Source organism: Verticillium dahliae, genomic scaffold, assembly GCF_000150675.1.
Source record: "Verticillium dahliae VdLs.17 supercont1.6 genomic scaffold, whole genome shotgun sequence".
In the NCBI taxonomy this organism is placed as follows: domain Eukaryota; kingdom Fungi; phylum Ascomycota; class Sordariomycetes; order Glomerellales; family Plectosphaerellaceae; genus Verticillium; species Verticillium dahliae.
Genome location: NW_009276926.1, coordinates 352,781 through 374,510, shown reverse-complemented (window position 1 = coordinate 374,510; position 21,730 = coordinate 352,781). Strand labels below are relative to the sequence as shown.

The window sequence follows — 21,730 nt, the reverse complement described above, 5'->3', positions numbered from 1 at the left end:
CTCGCCTCTCGCGCCTGTGCTCCCAATGCAACCGATACAGGTCAATTCTCCCAGGGATGGATGAGCTTGTCAGTGACAGTATGGGCATCAGCCAAGGCAGCAGCAAGCAGTACTTGTAGCACCCTCAACAACCCGTTCAAGCCTGGCGCCCAGGCCCAAACGGGTCTAGTGTGACGTCAGCTGGTCGGAATCCTTCTCCAAAAATCCTCCCGAACCCATCGACATCCATCCATCCCTATGTAGTGTCATCTCTCAACTGACATGAAAGCGGCGGACCCTCCTCTCAACCTCGCCCCAGACCAGAGGGATCCTGATAAGAATGTCTGCAATCGCATGCAAGGCTTCTCGTCACGCGTAGCAGACAGCCCGCCCATGTATTCGAGCGAGGGGGAAAACCCTCTCGGCCCAACAAGAGAGCAAAGCGACCCGTCAATTACCCATGCCCCGTCCTCCGCGCCCCCTGGTTCCGGTACGTTCCATGTACATGTACAAGTATTGCCTGGGTTTTTGGGGTGGTCCCCTGAGCCCCACCCGCAGATCCCCAACATCTTGTCCGCCGCGTCCACCCGGTGCCCCTCTCTCGTCCTGAGAAGACAAGCAGCAGCGCTCTCAGTGAGAGTGTGTCTCATTCATCAGCGCATCCGCCCCGCCACAGGGGTGATTCCCCGAGCACGGCTATTGTTCTGCCCCTGTCGTCTTCAGGCCCTGCCCGCTAAGCCAGAAGCTGTGCGTTTACCACACTTGACGTGTCAAGATCTCTCTCTTGAACCTCTATTCTCAGGCCTGACAGCCCCTCCAACTACCTCAAGGTACCTAGGCAGGTAGGTAAGGTAGGTAGTCCCCGCCAGGTATTCGAGAGCCCAACAATCGACATGGGCAGAACAAATAACAGTACACTCCATTCCAACCCCCCTAAGAAAAGGTCGCCGGCTGCGCGGTTCCCTCCCCTACCCGTCCCGCCCACGGCGCCACTCGCTGAGCCCGCCCGCGGACTTCCGTTCGTCCTTTCCTTCGCTACCCTCGGCCGTCCGCGGACTGGAGTCGCTCTGTTGCATTTCCATTTCGGACCTCACATTTGAGCTTTCTGCCCCCCCCCGTTTCGGTGGCGCAGGCTGGGGGGACACTTTGGGAAAAGGGGGAGAAGGCTAAATCAATCAGCCAACCCATGGGGTCTCTCGGCATCGGGCTTGCGTCGATCGATCGGGCGCATCGCATCGGTTCTCGATGCGGTTCGTGATGTCGACCTGGATGTGTGCCGAAGCTCAGGGGCTCCGTCGTCTGTCCAATGCTGGATGTGTCTCGTTCGTGAGCTTTTTTATTGATTTGCTTCGTTCTTCGTTGCCATATGGTTCTTGTGTCCCGAGTACCCTTTCTGGAGGAGGTTGAATTCTACGCTACCACTTCTACTCATTGCTCCATGATCGGGCCGGCGTCACGGTCCCAACCGCCCGAATCACTTTCGTCACTTCCAGACTGCACCTGTGCTGGACTTGGAAAGCCAATCCAGCACCGTCTATCACATTGTTGTACATTTTGCTCCGTCGTAATCTGCCCGTGAACTTGACCCGCGAGGCCAGTCGCATGACTCGGCGCCATCTCAACATCGTCACGCAAGCATCGCATCCTCATCACTCTGTAGCGCGCACATGCATCTTCGACACCCTCAATCATTCATTCTGCCCTGCGGGCCTAGCAGCTAAACATCACCATCTGCCCAACCAAACGACCAGAAAACAAGAACAAGCCGCCTGCCGATCCATTGCCTGTATTGGCCCCCCGCCCCTTTCCCGCTCGTAATAAATCATGCTGGCTCCTCCCTGCTACCCTTCATGCTCCCGTCGCCGTAATCATCAAGAAGAAGAAGAGGAAAAAGGGAGGTGGTTCGACAAAGGAAAGAATTATAAGCGACTGGTACCGCCCGCCCTAACGCGCGGCGGCTTGGATGTATGTAGAATAAGGGGTATGTGATGTATGTGTGTGTGTGGAAAAAAGAAAGAGGGGGTATTCGAGCACCGCTGGTGATTCTTCCTCCTCCTCCTCCTTCTCGTCCTGCTGGGGTATCTTCCGTGTCTCCGTCCGCACCTCTTGCCGTCTCTGTCCCGTGATGATTAATAAGTCTCCTCCTCAAGGCTCTCTGGTGCGCCGACGGCCGACCGTCGCACGGAGGCTCGGAGGTCGACACCGCTGCTCGTCCGCCGCGTCGACGGTCCGCTGCCGCTCTGCCGCCTGCCAGGCATGGGGATGTTGCTGGCACCACCGTCCGTGTCAAAGCGCGAGTACGTTCCTCTGCGGCTGGGCGTGCGCAGCTCACCCGCGGCTGCGGCATCTTCGTCCGCCTCGTCCATATCGATGCGGGAGATGCTCGCCGAATGGCCGTGCATGCCAATCGAACTCCTCGGTCGGCCGAGAGGCGTTCGTGCGCCCGAGAGACTCGAGCGGCTCATGGGCCTTGGTGGTGGGATCATCTCAGTGCGACTCGCCGGGCGTGCGTAGGAGGACAGGCTGGCGCGTGAACTGGGTCGTGAGATGGAAGCATCCGAGTCGGCGCCAGGAGGGTTGCGATTCGGAAGGGGCCCGAACGAGAGACGGCTGATGCCCGACGCGCTAGGTCGAGACATGTGCCTGGATCCAGTGGTTGAGGTGCTGTGTGTGGAGTTGCGGGGGTTCGTGGGCGTGGGTTCGTCGCCGACAATGGAGCTTGTCGCGGAGGAGGAGCCAATAGTGCGCTTGCGAGAACGGATCGTAACCGTCGAAGGAACATTGCTCGAGCCGTTGACAGATGAACGGGGAGATGCCCTGGGAGGCGTGTTGACGGGCGCAGGCAGCTTGGAGCGAGCCGACTGGACGCGGGCTTCGAGACGCTGCATTTGCGCGGTGAGGGAGCGGATGTGTGTGAGGGAGTTGGACGCTGGGATGCGATGGGAGGCGGCTCGGGCCGTGGTTCGTGGGGCTGGCGTGCGGGTGGCTGACGTTGCAGTGACAGAGCGGCCGACCGGCCTGCTCGTCGTGGAAGAAGCAATGTTGGACCTCGGCTTTGGCGTGATGCTGTGGTCGGCAGAAGGAAGTCGGGACTTGCGGGTGGACGGCGCGGGTGTCTTGGCGACCGGCTTCGTAGCGGGTTTCCTGGCCGAAGGAGCAGGCGCCGAGACGTCGGACATGGGAGGCGAAGGAGGGTCGTGAGAGTGCAGCGCCTTCGAGGCCCGCAGCTGGGCCGTGTCGGGGGGTGTCGTGATGAGAGGGGAGCTGGCTGTTGAGTTGGGCGAGGCATCGATGGTCTTGTCAAAGGTGGGCGATTCGAGGATGGACATGTCGGTGGAAATGTGGGACAGATGACGGTCCTCCTGCTTCTTGATCTTGTCCTGTAGCAGCTCGGCCTCAATCTTGAGGTCGGAAAGCTCTTCGCGCAGGCGCTGGGCCTCGATGCGAAGAGTCTCGCGCTCGCGGTCGGCCAGCTTGATCTCCTCCTCCATCAGAACACCACGCTCGATAGCAACGTTGTATTTGCTTTCAAGGTCCTCCAGGGAAGACGTCGTGTTGCGGGCTTGCCTCTCAAAGTCATCGTTGGCCACTTCGATATCGCGAAGCTTCATGGTCAAACCCCTGTTGGCATCACGGAGGGTCGTCACCTCCTTCTCGAGAAGGTTCTGCGCCGCGTTGGCCTCAGCCTTGGACTGCTTGCACTTGGCCTGGACTAGCATGTCAGCACTCCGTTGTGCGGAGGGGGGGGTGGTTGCCCCTCTACTTCGGCGAGCAAAGGGATGAGCCGAAACGCACCTTCCACTCCTCGACCTCGAATGCAAGGCTTTCCGCCTTCTCCTGAAGCTCACGCTCCCTCTTTTCAGCCTGCTCGATATCCTTCTCGAGCTCCTGCTCAAGTTCCTTGCTCGATTCTCTGAACTCGGCGAGCTCCTGCTCAAGCACCTCATACTGCGACTTGTACCACGACAAGGAGTCCTCGGCGGAGGCAGACTCGCCAGGCGGCGACGAAGGTGGTTCGGCCATGGTTGGTGTTCAGCGCGCGTTGTCGGAGGCGCTGGCTTGGAATCGCATGTGAAACCGTTTTGGAAGGCAGGGATGACGACGCTGCTCGGGGGGTCGTCGGTCGGGTCAGTTGCGCTGCAATCCGAAAATGGTGATAATGGTTGGAAATGCTGCCAAACAAAAGAGATGCTGTCAAAAAAACGGTCGAGATGCTCTGGCGACGTGGTCTGTCGCTGGCGATAGGTGTCAGGTCCGTTTGGTAGGAAATTGCGGGCTTGGGTTTCGGAATGGACCCAAGGGCGGTGGTTGGGGTGCACGACAATATCGAGGGGGCGGGATGCACCTTGAGCTGCGATCGGTCGCAGCGGGTCGTTTGGTGTCGGAGGGTTGTCGCGTGTCGGTTTTGTCGACGGTCGTACCACGGGCGGCTGACTTACCTATGCCGCTGCCGTGTTGTCGCTAGGCGTATGTCGCGATGTTGTCGCGAGGGTTGTCGATGTAGAAGGGAGTCTTCGTCAGGCCGCATCCGAAAGCCAAATGACTGCGATCAATGTTGATTGTGGATCGCTCCGGGCCTCCTTTGCGCTGGCATCGCGCCTTTCCTAATGAGGCTTAGCTCCGTCACTGGCTACCACGGGCAACCCACAGCGCACGAGCCACAAGCGTGTTTATCCCTTAGCCACAATGGGCAGCTTAGGTTCCTTTGAACAAATCCTGGACACCTTTGACAGCAGCAGCAGCAAGCAGCATTAACATCAACAATGGCCCCTCTGCCTGTGTTGTACATCTCGCTTCTCTTTTCCATCATCAACTGAGTTCTTCGGGTTTCCGAGCAGCATAATCGATCGTCAAATTCTGACATCAACGCGAGACACCCGCTTATTGGATCCCACACTCCGGATCAGACCCACGAGCCACTGCTTGGTCTCACCGCCAAATCCAACGCTGCCCGTTCATGCAGCTCAATGCACATGCTCGACCTGAGATCTGGGCCATGATTGGCTTGGCGTTCGACAGGTTGGCATGTCGTAGAGTGCCAGCCACATTAACTTGCGGCTGTGTCTTGCAATTGTTTTCTCCAAGGCGCTTTGGATGTTTTGACAGACCCCAAGTGTCGATCAAGCTGGGGGAGGAAGCTTGATTTAGTATGCATTCTAAATAGTCCCGAAGAAACTCTTTATCATATGGCGTGGCTCGACCCCTGGTATCACTCCTTTAAATGGGTCTCTAACCTTCGCTGATATACGGATGACTTCAGTGGGAATCATGTATCACTTTCTTTGTACTGCGGACAATCTTATGTACACGAGGATGACGATGCAACACGTACTCGCAAGGCATATTGATTGACAATCCGCCTATCGTCTCTCAAGCCTCGTGTCTACCACATACAAAAAGTCGACCCATCTTGGCTCACTGACCACCATGTCCCTGCAGGATATGCTGAATACGCAACTCGAACGCCTCCCACTCAGCCTTTTGCTGTGCCTGAAACTTCCTCTGTTCCTCCTGAATCATTCTGAAGAGCTCCATTCTCTCCATTTGCGCCCGATCCTCCACGATGGGCCCCTCAGCAGCAACAACAGGCTCCGCCATGTTGGCAATAGGAGCAACAGCACCACCGCTGCTTTGAGAAGCGAGAGCCTCGCGCATAGCCTCTGTCATCATGGGTGGAGGCTGTTCAGTCGTGGGGCCATAGAGATCAAGGCAGCTCGCCTTGCTGCTCTTTCGCTTCTTGCTGGTGCGGCGGCTAGGCTGTCGTTCGTTGCCCAGGTCAGCCATGTCCCCTGCACAGTCATCGATTTCGCCTTGGGAAGTGCCGATGTGATGGCTTTTGAAAGGCGAGATACAACCCCCGCTGCTGCTCGAACCGTAAGTGGGCGAGCTCGGCTGAACCCAGGTGCCCACGTTGAATTCGGGATATTGAGGCGTGTTGGCGGTCAACCGTTCCGCGGACTGCGAGGTGGGAAGAGCATTGGCACGGACGAAGCCCATGCTGGCGAGTTGAGCATCGGTGGTGTCGTTCAAGTTCGCAACCTGACTAGCCTCCCAGAGACGGGGGTCAATGGCGATGTCGGAGTTGGAGGTGCCCATAACAACGGCTTTGGCCACGTCATGGAACACATTCTGGTCCCCTCCGGCCGAGAAGTTATGCTGAATAGGGCTGTTAATGAAACCCCCCTCAGGATGGCTATTGTATTCATTTACTACCCCTCCATGGCTGAAGAGGTTGTTGTTATGCTGCTGTCCGTCGAGGTCCATGGCAGGATGAACCCCTCCCGGCGACGAGTCGCAGCCATGGTGCGAGCCACGATCGTGCTGGAGCAAATTGCCCTGAAGATGCTGAGGCTGGCAGTTGATGACTTGGTTCGATCCTTGGTAGAACCTGGTTGGCACAATGGGAGAATCATGACTTTTACTGGCTGTAGCATGACCCTGCGGTGGTGGGTCGTTGATGAAGCCTTTGTTGCTCTGGACCGGGTCCATCGAGTGGCTGACAGAGCCCTGGACGTTGCTGCTGTTAAACGCGGTGTCAACAACGACATTGAATCCACTTGGCTGAGCAGAAGATGGGTCGGCGTGTGGTTCGGTCATGTAGTTGCCAGGGTTCGCCTCAATATCAGCTTGAACGACGATGTCTGGAGAGAAAGTACGGGGACATTTGAGTGGTGACACAGAACCCATGAATTGCGCGGTCGAGTTTGCAGCAGCTGCAGCACCGTTCTTGCGCATCCGAGCAGCCTCGCTTTCGGCGAGTGACTTGAGCAGAGCCTGCTGACGTTTGTTTGCGGCGGCATTTTCGACAGAGTTGCGGCCCTTCTTCTTGCTCTTGGTAGTTTTTCTGCCATCTTTGCTAGAGCCCTCATAGTTTTGCACACTAGTGACAATGGTGACATTGTTCGTTCCGCCTGTGGGCAGCGCAAGCTGTGACACGCCCGCTGGCGCAGCGTTGTTGTTATAGCCATGTTCGAGGGCTTTCCCAGTGCGACTCACACCCCCAGAAACGCCAACGTGAAGATTCTGGGAGAAACTCTGAACATCCCCTGAGACCAAGATTGAATTAGCCATGGGAGGTACGAGAGGAACGGCGATGGGCTGGGGGGGCGGACGCTGGGCCTTCTTGGCCTGCTGCTGTGGGTGGAATGCCGAAGGGTCAGGAGTGACTAGTGCTGTTGCAGCTTGAGGAGGAGCTACAGCAGTGAGTTCCCCCTGTTCATCCTCATCGCCGCAGAAAGTGACGTCCTCGAACTCGAAGCTGATCTCTCCGTTATCGGTCTGTTCAAGATGGCTTATGTCGGGGTTGACGTTGCAAGATGTTTGAGCGTTCTAAGCTCCGACTTCAACGTGTCCCTGTCCTGGGGTCTGCGAGGGCATGCTCGCGACACCCGTCTGAGTCGAGTTGGCAGTGGTGTAATTCTTGCCTGGCTGCTTGTTGATCATGTTCACGTCTGCCTCCCCGGCGGTATCACACCAACTAGGGTTAGGGTCTGAGCAGTATTTGGTCGTTGAGCTGTTGATCACAGCTTCAGGCTCGGAAGAAGTAATGCTGGCAAAATTGATATCTTGACCATCATCGCCAAAGAGCGATCCATCATCGTCGCAGATTGCATCAGTAACCGGGGTAGTCTCGACAGTAATGCTGTCAACGTAGGTTCCGGTTATCCCATCAGGAAGATTTCCCTCTTGCCCCATGGTGTGCTTGACGAGCTCTTCGGCTGTTAGATCGCGATACACGGGGCCGGCAATGGTCTCCTTTGGTCTAGATTAGCCACGTAAAATTGAGTTACGCGAACAAGGCCTTAAGCACTTACCAGAGGAGTCATGTGAGGGTTCACCGCGTGAGGAGCAATGAGCTGTCGATGGATATTGTTCCTCTCGTTACAGTTCTCGAGGTATGTGTTGAACCACTGAACAATGGGCATGAGACCAGGCGCGTAGAAGTTGGAGACCCAATCACAGTTTCGAAGGGCTGTTATGGGAGTCTTGTTGGCCGAAGGCTGTGTGAGTCTTTTCTTGCAAGCTGGGTTAGGGCAAGGGTAGTCGTAGACCTTGAATGACCCAACGCGCTTGAAGGGGCACTGCTCGTGATCGAAGACCGGAACAGGAGTATCGCGTGGTAGAAAACACGAGAAATCTTGCCAATGAGTCTGGATCTCCTCTATCTGGAGCTCTTGAAGCCCAAAGCACCTGAGAGCATAGGCCTCGCACCGCTGAATGAGGGCGTTTGTGGCTATTTTCGTGTCGCAGAAGAAGCAGAGAATATCTCCAATGTGGCACATCACGATGATCGTTATCTTCTCTTGACTCAACAGCAGATGGATCTCAAACAGGTCAACTTCCTTTGATGACAGTACAGCGATGGTATGCAGGAGGTTAAGTTGTCCTGCTGCGAGTCAGAAGCGAAGTTTAGGTGCCAATACAATGGCGCTCAAGGGCGTACCTGAGGATCAAGCTTCTTATGCAAGTTGAAAGACCTCCTGGGTCTCGCTAGACGGCTCAAACGACGAAGGAGTCGAATCTCGGATCGCGTGGAAGACAACCAGCTCTTCGCGTGCCGATCTGGCAACGGAGTGATGATGAATTCGTGTATGGGTCCAGACACGAATGGGTATGGGAGAGATGTATTGATTAATTGTAGAGATATTTTGTTACCCGTCAAGTGCAATTTCGTGGAGTTGTTGATGGATGGGCGTGATTGGGGAGGAAGGAGAGGGGAGATGTTGTGGGGTGCTGTCATGGTTGAAGAGCCATATAGTGCGGTTCTCACACTGGGCGACTGGTCAGTGTTGTTTGTTTACTACCCACGCCCGTCAACGCGTGGAAAGATCTCTGTTGCTCCGCATCACTATTGCTATTGCGATTTTCTGGTTGATTTAATTCACAGATATCGCAACGATACCTTGTACTGTCTCCAATATCACCATGCCTTCATGCCTTGGTGCCTCCATTCCACGCTCTGCCCAAACCGAGGAATCTCAGACATTACATGGTAGCTGACCCAGGTCAAGGGCCGCCATGGAATTGTGAGACTCGGCAATTCTCTTCGTCTACACTACCAGTCTGATGCAAAGTAACACTCTACACGTCCTGGCACGAAAGCTATGTTGAAGACTCGTGTGTCCGTGTATCCTGAAAGATGCGGCATTGCAGCTGCATTTTCCCAATGTGGCTGGGCAGTCTGTCACACCCGCTCATAGTTCTATCTGTGATTGTACGGAGACGCATGTGCAGCTACTGCCGATACTTGCCAGGTTGCCATTGTAGACATGGCGTAGGAAACACCAGAGCGAAGGGGTGACGAGGATTTGCAGTATATTTGTAAAATACAACGTGTACCTGCTCAAGCTCAATATCTACCTCTATCGCACTAGATTGATACTGTTTGTGGGTGAGGCGTTGCTCCCAGAGTTGAAAACTGGGGATGCCCGTCGTCGATTGTTCGCGTACTGGTTCGACATCAGTCATCATAGAAAATCAAGAACGCATTACATAGTATCAGCCCCCTCCAACTCCAAAGCCTTGCCCGACCACAATCTGCCGCCGCGACGATGTTGCCTCCTCGTGAGGTTTCGGCAACAAAACCAATCAACATATGAGACACAGCAACGACGTGGCTCCACACTTGGGACTCCATCACCACCCACCGGCGACATCAACCAAGTCCAGGAGACGACCGCCTGATCTTTTCGACATCTGACACCACAGATCTGATGTGAGGAGGGAGGGTCCCGTCACAGAGAAACATGAAGCCAGTCGACTGACCGGGAAATGCGTATCAAGAAGCATCCTCCCCAACGAAGTAACTGTTCGCTAGGTACCGAGACAATCTTCCGGTCATATTTCACATGGCCTGCGGACCGTCGCGAGACGCATGCAACGCAACCACAACTATCCCATGCGGTCTCAGACCTGACCATCTCGCCCCGCGGCCATTGGCGATGCCGCTCCCCCCCAGATGCCGTTCTCCAGCCACATGACCAGCCACTAGCAGCACCCGAGCCACACACCCCACCAAGCTCACCGACAGAATGCGTCACTCGGCAAGGCACACCACTACACCCTCTCGCGTCCTGATCCCCTCCCCCACGACACCGAATCCCGCCGCTGGCAGGCCGCATGACCCCCCTCGGCCGGCGTTTGTGAACCCACTCCAGCCAGATCTCAGCTCGCGATGACCTCGGAAGAGGAAACAAAGCTCGTACTGGAACAATGGCATTGCGGCAGAGCAAAGCACCGCGGGAGACAACAGACCCGCTCGCCAGCCCGTGCCGAGAAAGTGGTGTCGTCCAACCTTGGCACTGTATCCAGATTTCCGGTTTCCAAGTCTCACCTGCCTTTCCACGTCGCATCATCCTCGCGTTCTTCGCCACCAGTGAAGGACCAGCAAAAGGCCAAAAGTGCAACTTCGTGTCCAGCGGGGCATCCCTCTCCGTTTACGAAAGGCCCAGCAAGGACAACGATAGCATCACCATTTCGTCAAAAAAACCAGCGTACCACCTCCGCCCACCCCCCCTCTTGATCGAGAAGAAAAGACTCGGGACCACACCACTCCGGGGCCATCTCCAGGCATCCCTCCCCGCCTGCGATGAGGGGGGGGGGGGGGGCGTTTGAAATACAATGAACCCCCGTAAACCCGTTCCCGCTGCCTGCCTGCCTGCCTGCGCTTGTCCCGCCTAGGCTCTATTCTGTACATGTCGTGGGATGACCCCGGCCTAAATTCCCAGATCTGCCACCTGCAGTCGTGCGATCAGTGACGGTGACGAATCGGCAAGCAGGCGAGGCGATTCGCGAGCCACTTGGAGAAAAGAAAGAGAGAAGAGAGAGTAAGAAAAAAAAGCGGACGACTCATGTCAGCCACTTCCTTGGTTTTGCGTTGCCAGGATGGGACAAAAGGACAGTGCGCTCGAGAACCCTGGATGTGCCAAAAGGTGAAGCGGACGCGTGGGGAAAGACAGACGTGGTGATCGACGGTCCCCGAAAGACGCGGGGATCGACATGGCCGGGGCCAGGGGCCTCGTATCCTGACTGACCAAGATGCACCGCTTGGCACCGTGCCTTTCACCCCCCCCTGGATTTACGACGTTGACGAAAGAGTGAGACATGCACCCATCAAGACCATCACAAGACATACAGAGACCCGAGACGTGGTTGCAGGCAAAAATGTGTGGAGTGCAGAATCGTGCTTGGTTTCCAAGATTCTAAACTATCCAATCCCTGGAGATGTGCCAATCTCATGTGGTATCCTAATCGCCAAAACCGGGCGTTCCCAAGATCCCCGCCGCCAGTGCTATCATCCTGGCCGAAATGCAACGCTTGACAAAGGAAATGTCTATGACATGTTGCACGAAAAAATAACAGCCGCTTGCGACAACCTTCTTACTCCCAACGGTACACGCCATCATCGTACAGGACTCGGTGCCGCCTGCTGCCGGGGCCCACTGTGGCTCGTCGGCGCGGCATCATCCTCTCAGCCAGGCGCCTGCGTTGCGCCTCCTCTTCCTCCTCGATGGCCTGCTGCTCCCTTCGCGCTTCGCGGCGGGGCACAGCAGTGTTTGTTTGAGAACGTCGTAGGGGTCTGTCGCCGAGGTCGAGACCGCGGACCGCCTCTCGCAGCTCACGCTCTCGCTCCTCGCCGGCAAAGTCGGTTGCTGTGCGCCTCAGGGTAGGGATGGGCACGGCAGGACGGGCATCGATCCGCTCGTTGAGGCGGGCGATGCGCTCGGCCTTGCGGATGTTACGGTCAAGCTCGGGGTCAGCCTCCTGTTGGGGTTGGCGGCGGCTCTCGCGGGCAGCCATGATGCGCTCGAGCTCGGCGGCGCGCTCATGGTCAGCCTGGCGCTGGTATTCTTCGTTATCGTGATAGCGTGTTTCGCGGCGTGAGCGTCGACGCCGACGTTCGTCGTCAGACGAGGGGGCAACGTAGGTAGGCTCCGCCACGTGGTGCCGGCGGGAGCTGGAGGGCTGGTAGGCGGCGGGTGCTGCGTCAAAGTGGACATGGCGGCTCGGCCTCTCGTCAACAATGACGGGGCGGAGTGTGTCGTGCTCCCTCTCACGGCGAGCATAGTGGGAAGATGCCATTTGGTATCCTGTCCTTGGCGACGAAGGCGCGGTAAATGGCATACCAAAGTGCTGAGGCGGAGTGCGGGGTGTGGGAGGCCCGTCGACGATGATGATGCGTTCGTCACGGGCTCGGGCCTTGCCAGACTTGCGAGTCACGTCAATGACCTTCTGGCCAGAGATGTAGACACGCTTGCGGTCTGAGCTGCGGCGTGAGTTATCAGATTCATTGGCAGACGAGTAGGCGAGGGGCGTGGAGGGGCGCGGGGAGCCGTAGGGCGTCAGGCGCGGGGTGGGAGGGAGGTGTGATGAGGCCGCGGTCTCGTAGTTGGTGGGGTGGTTGACGATGCGCGGGTTGGCGCAGAGGAAGCCGGGCGGAACCTGAGAGCAGCGGTTGTCCTGGCGCCTGAGCTTCTCGGTGCCGTCGGCGTACCTGGTGGTGAAGAGCTCCGAGGTGCACATGGTGGCGGTTTGGGGGGCCTCTGGAGTGTGGTTGTGTCGGCTTGGTCGCCTGGTGAGGAACTCGTTGGTGATGTGCACGTAGGGCGTGGTGATGGTTGTTGTTTGTGGGTTATCAGTCGGCAGTGTCAAAGTTGAGTGTGGTTTTTTGACGATCGGATGGCTTCAAGTACATGAGGACATCTGAAGAGGGGATCCAACGTTATATGCCAGGGAGGGAGGGCTGAGTGTTCGTGGATGGTTGGTGAAGTGGAAAAAAATTGGTGGCGGTACGAGTAGTGTGTGGTGGTGTCGGTTGTGGTTGTAGCAGTGAGAGGAAGGTCTGGACCAGGAGTTCGTGATGGCAGGAAGAGGCGGTATGTGAGAGTCTTATATCGACGCGTCTCGAGGAGGATGGGGGAGGTGCGCCTGCGTCTGTAGTGTGGTGGGATTCTGCTGGCGGCAGTGACCCCCCTGCTCATTTCTTGCCCTTCCTGCCAAAAGGTGGCCAGGGGTACCTAGCCCCTGCAAGCACTGCACCCACTGAGGACTGGCTGCCTGGAGGCCTGTGATTCATTCGCCAAGGCACTCTCGCAGCGGCGCGCGGTACGTACCTGTACTCGGTACCAGCAGCTGGGGGGAGAAGGGGGGAGGAGGGGGACGGGGAGGCCTAGGAGGCAGGAGGGGAAGGAATGCCTGTGGCCCTAAGGGTCTCCTAGGGGTGCGCCTCCGACTTTAGAGGGGAGTAGGCGCAGGGTCTAATCACCAGGAATCCCCAGCCGCACCGCCTCACTCGAGGCTGAGCATGGACCATCTTCCCTGCCAAATGACGATGATGACGGGGGTGCAGTTAAACCCGTAGACCGTAGGACACAGGACACTGGGAAATGATCATGCGGCACACCTCTTGCGTGCATCTGCGTCCGTACTGCCACCAACCACGGAGACTCTTCACCAAACCACCAAAACCACAGCGAGTCCTAGATTTGATGGATACCAATTGCGCGGCAGGTGAATCCTGCCAGGAACCGCCCATGCAGAGAGACAAAGACGCGGCCGTTTCTGGTCGAGGATTAGACGCGTGTTTCGAAGAGGCCATCGATGCTCTCGAGGTCACCAGCCATCTGAGTGGCGGGCTCATTCCACCCACGAAGAGCAGAGACCACCAACCTTCTCCGGATGAGGACGAGAACCCCCCTCTCCCCCGTACGAAGCGGCTGTCAGTGCGAATCCACTCACAAAAATAGCACAGCCCTAAGAGAATCACCCCCCCTTGCTATGGATGTCTGTTTCTTGTCGACTGGACAGTTCGCATTGGATTCGCCACGGAGAGTCCGAGAACCGCATTGTTGGTGCTGCCAGCGCCTGTCGAAACCACTTTTCCCCAGACTGACCCGACCGCCGGCATGAGGCCCAGGAACATGAGGCCCAGGAACATGAGGCCCAGGAGTAAAACAGACGAGGGCCGCCAGAGGCACGGCCACGCGCAAGGCATAATTAGACGCGCTCGCGATACGTACCTCGCTTGTTCTCTTCTGACACCCCGTCCATGTCCCAGTCTGGTGCATAGTACCACTCGCCTCCCCGCGAGACAACGACCTGGGGGAACTGGAATATCAATTCGGTAATAGCCTGTGGAGGGAAAGATGCCCAGAACCGCTGCTCGGTACCGTTCCTCCACCCCCGCGGCCCCGCGATTGACTCATCACGAATGGCTTTTTTCCACTTTCCTCGCAGGCCACCCGGGACACTGGTCCCATTGATACTGGTCTGATGGACACTGGTCTGATGGACACTGATCCGGTGGACACTGGCACGACATTCCTGGTAGGCATGACACTTTGTGTGGACTGACCAAGTTGCTAGTTCTGATTGGCCTCGCAGTAGTTTGCATGAGGCCAAAGCCGATCGACTGCCTGCCTAGGCGCACTAAAGCAGAGTAAGACCACCACGATCGACTGGCCCTGACCAGCAATCATGACCGCCTGTACCTCGCGCCCTATCGTTCTGACGAAGGAAAGCAAAAGGCTTGAGGCCTCGCAATGTTGTGCATCAGCAATATCGCCTCCCGCTGCAAGGAACATCGTCACCGACACGACTGGCTGCTTGTGGCTGACGGACCGTTTTGCGTTCGTGGGCTATGCTGTTCCTTCGCGGGCCACGGCCACCGCCAGATGTCCTGCATTCTCCATCAATTCTAGGATTGATCGGCTCCAGGCACTGGTCCAGAACGATACGCCGAAACGTTGTGCATCGCACTCGTCACTTACCGTTGTCTCCACCAGAATGCGAGGCAGCAACCGGGAGCGAGGCAGCGACCGGGAGGTTGAGGTACAATGCCAATTCCACTTTCGCTAGTCTTGGCGAGCCCCAGGCAACGATCGTGGGGCCATTCTATTGAGCAATCGCTGTCGAATTTCCAATGCCCTGGCTGTCTGTCTGCCTGCGTACTACACACGTGGAGTCGAGATCATCATGCCGGCAGAGTTTTACTTTGTGCTGCCTTCGGAATCATCTATGATCGTGCCCATTGGTTCACGACGGCGACCACCTCCTAATGCTCCCTCGTCCTCCTCTTCGACTTCTTACCCCTTGCCGAAGGACTTTGGTCAAGGACTCTCTCAGCCCCGCCAGCTGAAAGCAGGGGACGCAACACACCGCCACCACAATTTCATCAAGGGCGCACGTCGGTCCCGTGCCATGGCAGCCTGGCTTGGAAAACCGGGACAGCCTTCGGAGACAGGCCACAATATGCCGCCGCACTGCAGCCTACACATTTGCTGCACGTGCACTCGCGACGACAGATTTTGCTGCTTCTTGCTGCTGGGTGCTCGCTGCTGCCCCTGCTGCTGGCGAATCCGTCTCAACAGGGCTTGGGTGCGGCCCCCAAGTTGGGGGCGGAGAAGTGGGCAGCGCTGACTGGCTGGTGTCTTTGGCTACCTCTTCCTTCTCGCTGCGCGAGCACCCATTGAACATGCTAATGGCAGAATCAAGACCAGCGAGGCTGACCAAGAGTTTCGAGCCCTCAGCATGATGCTCGTCGCTGGCCCAAGGACACGCGTCGTCTGACGGCGAGGATGCATGCATGAAGACAAAGGAGTTCGAAAAGCAGAAACTGCCAAGACAAAGCAAACTTGCACGAGGAAGCCATCGCCAACATGACAAACCACGAAAACAAGATAACCTACGAGTCTGCCTTGCAGGTCTGGATGCCCCCCCCGTGCCCCGCCATTGGCAACCCAGCGGTGCCGTGAAACAAGTTCCTTGGCAGCCATAGGGCTGCTGGGTAAAGCAAGCTCAGACGCGACTCTGTACGACTGTAGAGATGAATAGTCTTGTGATTTCCCCCCTTTGTTCTCTAACGTGGCTGGCAACGCACCATGACGGACACGCGCAGCGCTCAGCCCCGCCGCGCCAACGACGAAACCGCAGCAGACGGGACGGGGGTGGGGGCCGCATGGCACAGCACAGCCCTACACCACCCGCTACCCTTGAGGCTTAGGACAGTAGAGGCAGCCCCAGCGTCTTTTTGCGTACCGTTCCGTCCCGGGTGGAGATCGGGGTTGGCCGGCGCCGTGAGGGTCCTCGTGACGGCGGCCAGGCGGTGGGAGTAGTAGGACGGATGCGAGGGCTCCTTCGGTGAGGGCTTTTTGGTGATATTTTGCGCTGGGGGAGAAGCATGATGATGTAGCTAGGAGGATCACGTGTCTCTGCAAGGAGGCCTGTGGCGATAGGTGCACCAACGAGGCGAGGCCGGATCAAGCGTTTGCGGAGGGCGACGAGTGCCGTGGTAGTATCTCATCAAGTTTCTCGAGTAAAAAGACCTCACGGCCAAAGTGACATGCCTCTGGCATTGCGGTGGAACAATTGTCCCCTCTCGTGATGATACAATGAACATGGCTTGATAATAGAATTCAGTCCCTTGGACCAGATCAAGTCACCATCCAGGTCAACACAACACCACGAATCAGTCTTCGCACAATAACATGCACACACAAGTCAATCAACGCCAGCCGGATCAGCTCGACACCCGCTAATACATCGGACACGCCCGTCCGTCGCTCTCTGAAATGCCTTCGCCCATGATTAGCTGCTAGCAAGATGCGCCTTCCACCCCCGCTCCCCCGTTTCCGCACCACGGCATCTACCTCCACAACCCTCTCGACGCAAGCAGACAAGTATGACGCCCACCTGCCTGTGTTCAAGTCCAAGGTTTTTTTTTCTTCTTTCATGACGCGTGTCGGTCGTCGACGCCCCTTTGCGGCCCGGCGTTGGGCCCTTTCGTCCCAAGCACAATTAGTACATACAGGGCGTCTGCTGTTCGTTATTGCTTTCGCTGCTGCTCAGAAGAAAAAATCTTCTGGTGGGGGCTCATAAGCCCTGTCTAGAGGAACAGAGGGGGACGCCAGGACCCCTTCAAAACAGATTCAGGACTGCCGCGACCGCTTACACCTCCTCGGCCGCCACGACCTCGTAACCGCCGCGGCGCCGGCCGCGGCCGATATCCATGAGACTGGGGCTCTCATACATGGCCGTGTAATCGACGGGCTCGCCGCCGAGCACGGCGGCGCCGTTCTCGCGCTGCCCAAAGGTCGGCGCGGGGTCGCACCAAAAGTCGCGGCAGTTGGTGACGATGCCACGCGAGTAGGGGTTCCTCTTCTTGCGGCGCGTGTTCTTGGCGTTGCCGCCCGTCGCGGCGCCACGGCCGCGGACCGTCTCGAGGAAGGGCTCGACGCCGAGCAGGCGGAACATTTGCTTCATGAAACCGCCGCGGTGGGCGTGGCCGTGTTTGCTGAGGGCTGACGGCGCGACGCTGCCGTCGGGGGCGGCAAGCGCGGCCTGGTTCGGGTCGAGAGGGGTGCCGGTGGAGGTAAAGGCAGACGTGGCGGACGCGTCGCGGATGCCGTACATATTCTCAAAGGTCGTCATGGCGCGCGACACCTGGACAAACTGCACGAAGAGGAGCATGCTGACCCAGGTCAGCTGAACCGTGATCCAAATGCCGAGGACGGCCGTGTAGCCGTCTGCGTTGACAATCTTGCAGAGCGTCGGAGACAAGATACTGCAGCTGTCGGAGGCGTTGATCGAGACATCGTTGAGGTCTAGATCTGGTCAGTACGTGATGCCGCGTTCCAGAGAGACATACCAGGACATACAGCTGTAGAGAAGCCAGTCGTAGAAAATGATGCCAAAACTCAAGCTGATGAGGTAGAGGAAGAAGTGACGATGGTTGTTCACACCGATGCAGTTGTACACCCATGGGCAGTGGTGGTCGTGTTTCGCCACGCAGCGCTGGCACTGCTTACAGTGTTTGCTGCGCAGAGGCGTCCGGATCATGCACGTCACGCAAAAGTTGGCCTCATCAAACTTCCACAGGCCGAGCAGCTCGTCAATGACGATTTTTTGCTCAGCAATGCCCTTCATCCTGGGGACGTAGCCCGGATCGTGGCGCATGCAGACAGAGTAAAAGTACGCGCACAGCGACAAGGATGTGCCGAAACAAATATTGAGCCACCAGTGAGGGTTGCTCGGGGCTGTGGGTGTCAGCAAACGTCTAGAGCATTTTTGGTTACTTGACGCTTTACTAACCATTTGACAAAGTCGTGTACGGCAGAACGGTGAAAATCCAGTTCCAGGCTGTGAGGAAAAGAGTGGCGGCAAAGATGCCGGCAAGATAAGGCTACTCGGTCAGTTTCGCCAGACCTCCAAGAAACAAGTGAAGTACACATACCGTCTTGTGAAAGTGTCTCATGCCCGGTGGCGCATGGTCAAGCACCCTCTGCGCACACCACTGCAACGTATATGCGACGGCCACGCTGATGAGGACACCGGCCAATATGGGCATGCCTCCCAGGATGCCGAGAACCGACCACAAGGTCAATATCGGCCAGAAGAAGAGAAATTTGGTCACGAAGCCCCTCTTGTCCTGCCTCAGGTACTTGGCTCCCGGGAAATGAGGCTCGATCGCCTGCGCATCCTCAGCGTACCCGCACTCCCGCAGCGCGCGGTGCCAGGCGCCCACTGTGTTGAGCTCCTGGGCTGTGACATCGGGGGTCTTCCCCGTCTCCGTCTTGGCGAAACGGTCGGAGCCGTACTCGATGAGCTTCTGAACGCAGCCGGGCGAGCCCTTGACGAGGGCCCAGTGCAGCGCCGTGAAGCCCTGCTCGTCGGTGGCGTGTACGCTGGCGCCCCAGCGGAGGAACAGGTCGACGCACTGGGGGAAGCCCTTGTAGGCGGACCACATGAGGCCGGTGTGACCGTAGCTATCGGCGACATCGACGGGGATGCCTTGGTGGAGGAGGAGGACGATGAGGAGGACGTTGCCATTGAAGGTCGAAATGTGGAGCGTGTTGTAGCCTTGGGCATCGGTGATCAGGGGGTCGGCGCCGTGCTGGAGGAGGAGATTGACGGTGTAGTAGTGGCAGCCCTGCGCGGCCCATTGGAGCGGCGTCGCGACCGATTCACCTCCTTTTCTGTTGATCTCTGCGCCGTGGTCGATGAGGAACTTGGCCATGGCGTACTGGTTGTTGATGGCCGCCCACTGGTGCAGTCAGTATGAAGTTCATCGAGAAGGCGACCATGGGCCGCATCGAAGCAGCGATGCAGACCTGGGAAGGGCAGACATGGAAAGGGGAGATAGCGTACATGCAGCGGCGTGATGCCTTCATCATCGTGATATGTGGCATCGTACTCGCCCGACTCGAAGAGCTTCTCCATGCCGGCAACGTTGCCGACCCTCGCCAGCTGCATAATGTCGTTTTCTGGCGGCGTCGCACGCGCGTCTGCTACGACACCCATCTCCATGTCGTTGATAGCCGGCGCGACGGCGGCTCCTTTATTCGCGGGTTGTATAGGGGCAGCAGGTGAGGAAGCAGACTGGCCCACAAACGGGGAGGTGGCTCGAGGTTTGTCCATCGAATACGAGAGGCGGCTGTCGAGAAAGCCAACGGGCGAAACACAGAACCGGTCAGGGTCTGACGACGGGGGGGGGGGGCGTCGGTGGGTTTGTCTTCGTTCGTGGTCGGCAAGGGCGGGTCGTGCGTGCGCGTACAGACGGGAGTTGACTGCCGGGCGGGTATCGATGGAATCGGGGTTGGGTTATGAGAATTGACGCTTCATGAACCGGACCAAGGCGGAGAAGAATCCAAAGGATGCGGACCTCGAGAAAGACAGGATGCGATACAAGGCGTGCACAATTGGGGATGAAATGCGAAGCGAGATGGCTGCAGTGAAGGAAGCGTGGTCCAAGAAGGGTAGCTTCTCTACCTACCAGGTAGGTCTCTACCTCAGGTAGGTACCTACTCAGACGAGCTTAGGGATTGGAGGCCCCGGAAATTGCTGTCGTCAGCAATGCGCCTTGGCGAGGCTGAGGATCACAGACCTCAGAGCCTTCGGACCCTCTGACGAGGCTGGCCAATGAAGCAGTAACGGGGTACAGCTGTCAGGCAAAGGGTCGACGACAGGGCTCTGGCCAACCCCATCACTGCATCACTGCAGCCCCAAGAGCCCCACCGAAGGACGCTGGATAGGCCTGGCCTAAATGGGCAGGTCGAGAGGGCAAGAGCCAAGAAGAGGCGAGACGAGATCTGGCGATTTGGGATCCAGACAAACCCGAGCCGTTCGAACCAAGCCCCTCGTCCCCCCCTTTCAATTCAACCCTTTTGCTTCCTTCTCAAGGGCTACTTATCCCCTCTCCCCCAAAGAGATCTTTTCTCACGATCTTCTTATTCTTTTTTTTTCTTCTTTTTCCTTTCCAATTCCCCTCACCCTCTCGATACCCCCCCCCGCCAGTGCGCAACCGCCCACCATGTCCTTCTCCAGCCTGTTCGAGTACATGCTGACGCCGTCGATGGAGGTCATCTTCTTCGGCATCATCGTCGTCCTCCTCGTGCCCCTCGTCCTGCACACGGTCCTCATGGGCAATCCCGACCACACGAACCTGCCTGTCGTCATGCTCGCGGGCCCCATGGGCGCCGGCAAGACGGCCCTCGCGTCTCTCCTCGAGCGCGGCACGGCGCCGTCCGAGACGCACACGTCGTACGAGCCCAAGCTCGTCGAGCTCAAGGCCGTCAAGGACGCCAAGGACGCGTTCCGCGCGCACGACGACAAGACGCCCCTCGGCAAGGCCACGACGGCGAGCTTCTCCCTGCTCGACACGCCGGGCCACCCCAAGCTGCGGCGCCACGCCCTCGACAAGATCCGCCCCAACATCAACGAGCACCAGTACAAGGCCGTCGTCTTCGTCGTCGACGCCGCCGCCCTCGGCGACCAGCCCGTCCTCGCCGACGCCGCCGAGTACCTCTACGACGTGCTGCTGACGCTGCAGCGCCGCTTCATCGCCAAGAACAAGTTCCGCGGCCCCGACGAGAAGCGCAGGGGCAACCAGCTGCGCCCCGTCCTCGTCGCCGCCAACAAGGCCGACCTCTTCACGGCCCTGCCCGCCACCGTCGTCCGCTCCACCCTCGAGGCCGAGCTCGCCCGCATCCGCGCCTCGCGCAGCAAGGCCCTGCTCGACTCGGGCGTCAAGGAGGACGACCTCGGCTCCGAGGCCAACGACAGCTGGCTCGGCGAGTACGGCTCGTCCAAGTTTGCCTTTGACCAGCTCGACGAGTTTGACATTTCCGTCGACGTCCTCGGCGGAAACGTCACGGGCCAGGACGGCCCGTCGGTCGACAAGTGGTGGCAGTGGATTGCGTACCGCGTGTGAGCGAGAGAGAGAGAGGACAACCATGATACCCTTTTTCAGTCGACATGTCGCTACGTAATTTATAATGTCCACGATCTGTGTTCCGTGTGATGGAATTCACTGTTGGGTGCACTATTAATCAAATGTGTTCATGTGATGAACTCTACTGTTGAGTGCACTACTGATCAAATGTGTTCGTGTGATTCACTTTCTGTTGAGTGCACTCTTGATCAATTTGTTCCATGTGATTAAGATTGACACGTCGTAGATGTTGAGTCTACCCATCCATGCAGTTCCTCCATTTCATTTGTCTAGGCCTGTTGATGCGACCGACTCCACCCATGCTTGTGTGTACTGCTCGATACGGCTCCAAACCAACCAAAAAAAAAAGAAAAAAAAATGAGAAAGATGAAAAAAGAGAAATCCAAACGCCAGCCTGCCTCTCAAACCCCTCTCGCCAGCTCACAGCTTCTTGCTGACGAGCCACGTCAGCAGATCGACCTTTGTGACGACAGCGACGGGCTTGGACAGGGTCTTCTCGCCCTGGGCGGCAGCCTCGGTGACGAC

The 21,730-nt window shown here is 57.6% G+C and overlaps 6 protein-coding genes across 6 annotated transcripts; 1 reads left to right on the top strand and 5 right to left on the bottom strand.

Moving 5' to 3' along the window:
* Positions 1 to 2,108: 2,108 nt before the first annotated feature.
* On the bottom strand, positions 2,109 to 4,002 carry VDAG_03673 (nuclear distribution protein nudE; the record flags this gene model as incomplete). The annotated part of the gene is made up of 2 exons (XM_009653757.1): positions 2,109 to 3,686; positions 3,775 to 4,002. The coding sequence occupies 2 exons, from the start codon at positions 4,000 to 4,002 to the stop codon at positions 2,109 to 2,111; spliced, it is 1,806 nt and encodes a 601-aa protein (XP_009652052.1).
* A 1,392-nt stretch (positions 4,003 to 5,394) lies between these two features.
* VDAG_03672 (uncharacterized protein) lies at positions 5,395 to 7,050 on the bottom strand (the record flags this gene model as incomplete). The annotated part of the gene is made up of 1 exon (XM_009653756.1): positions 5,395 to 7,050. One exon carries the CDS (start codon positions 7,048 to 7,050, stop codon positions 5,395 to 5,397), a length of 1,656 nt encoding a protein of 551 aa, XP_009652051.1.
* A 258-nt stretch (positions 7,051 to 7,308) lies between these two features.
* On the bottom strand, positions 7,309 to 8,669 carry VDAG_03671 (uncharacterized protein; the record flags this gene model as incomplete). The annotated part of the gene is made up of 3 exons (XM_009653755.1): positions 8,423 to 8,669; positions 7,794 to 8,365; positions 7,309 to 7,734 (listed from the first exon to the last, which is right to left on the bottom strand). Exons 2-3 carry the CDS (start codon positions 8,259 to 8,261, stop codon positions 7,309 to 7,311), a joined length of 894 nt encoding a protein of 297 aa, XP_009652050.1. The 5' UTR covers positions 8,262 to 8,365; positions 8,423 to 8,669.
* Positions 8,670 to 11,358: 2,689 nt separating this feature from the next.
* On the bottom strand, positions 11,359 to 12,501 carry VDAG_03670 (uncharacterized protein; the record flags this gene model as incomplete). Its single annotated transcript, XM_009653754.1, has 1 exon — positions 11,359 to 12,501. One exon carries the CDS (start codon positions 12,499 to 12,501, stop codon positions 11,359 to 11,361), a length of 1,143 nt encoding a protein of 380 aa, XP_009652049.1.
* Positions 12,502 to 16,923: 4,422 nt separating this feature from the next.
* On the bottom strand, positions 16,924 to 19,281 carry VDAG_03669 (palmitoyltransferase AKR1; the record flags this gene model as incomplete). Its single annotated transcript, XM_009653753.1, has 5 exons — positions 16,924 to 17,579; positions 17,634 to 18,011; positions 18,067 to 18,157; positions 18,209 to 19,018; positions 19,123 to 19,281. 5 exons carry the CDS (start codon positions 19,279 to 19,281, stop codon positions 16,924 to 16,926), a joined length of 2,094 nt encoding a protein of 697 aa, XP_009652048.1.
* A 1,003-nt stretch (positions 19,282 to 20,284) lies between these two features.
* VDAG_03668 (uncharacterized protein) lies at positions 20,285 to 21,184 on the top strand (the record flags this gene model as incomplete). Its single annotated transcript, XM_009653752.1, has 1 exon — positions 20,285 to 21,184. The coding sequence occupies one exon, from the start codon at positions 20,285 to 20,287 to the stop codon at positions 21,182 to 21,184; it is 900 nt and encodes a 299-aa protein (XP_009652047.1).
* Between the last annotated feature and the right edge of the window lie 546 nt (positions 21,185 to 21,730).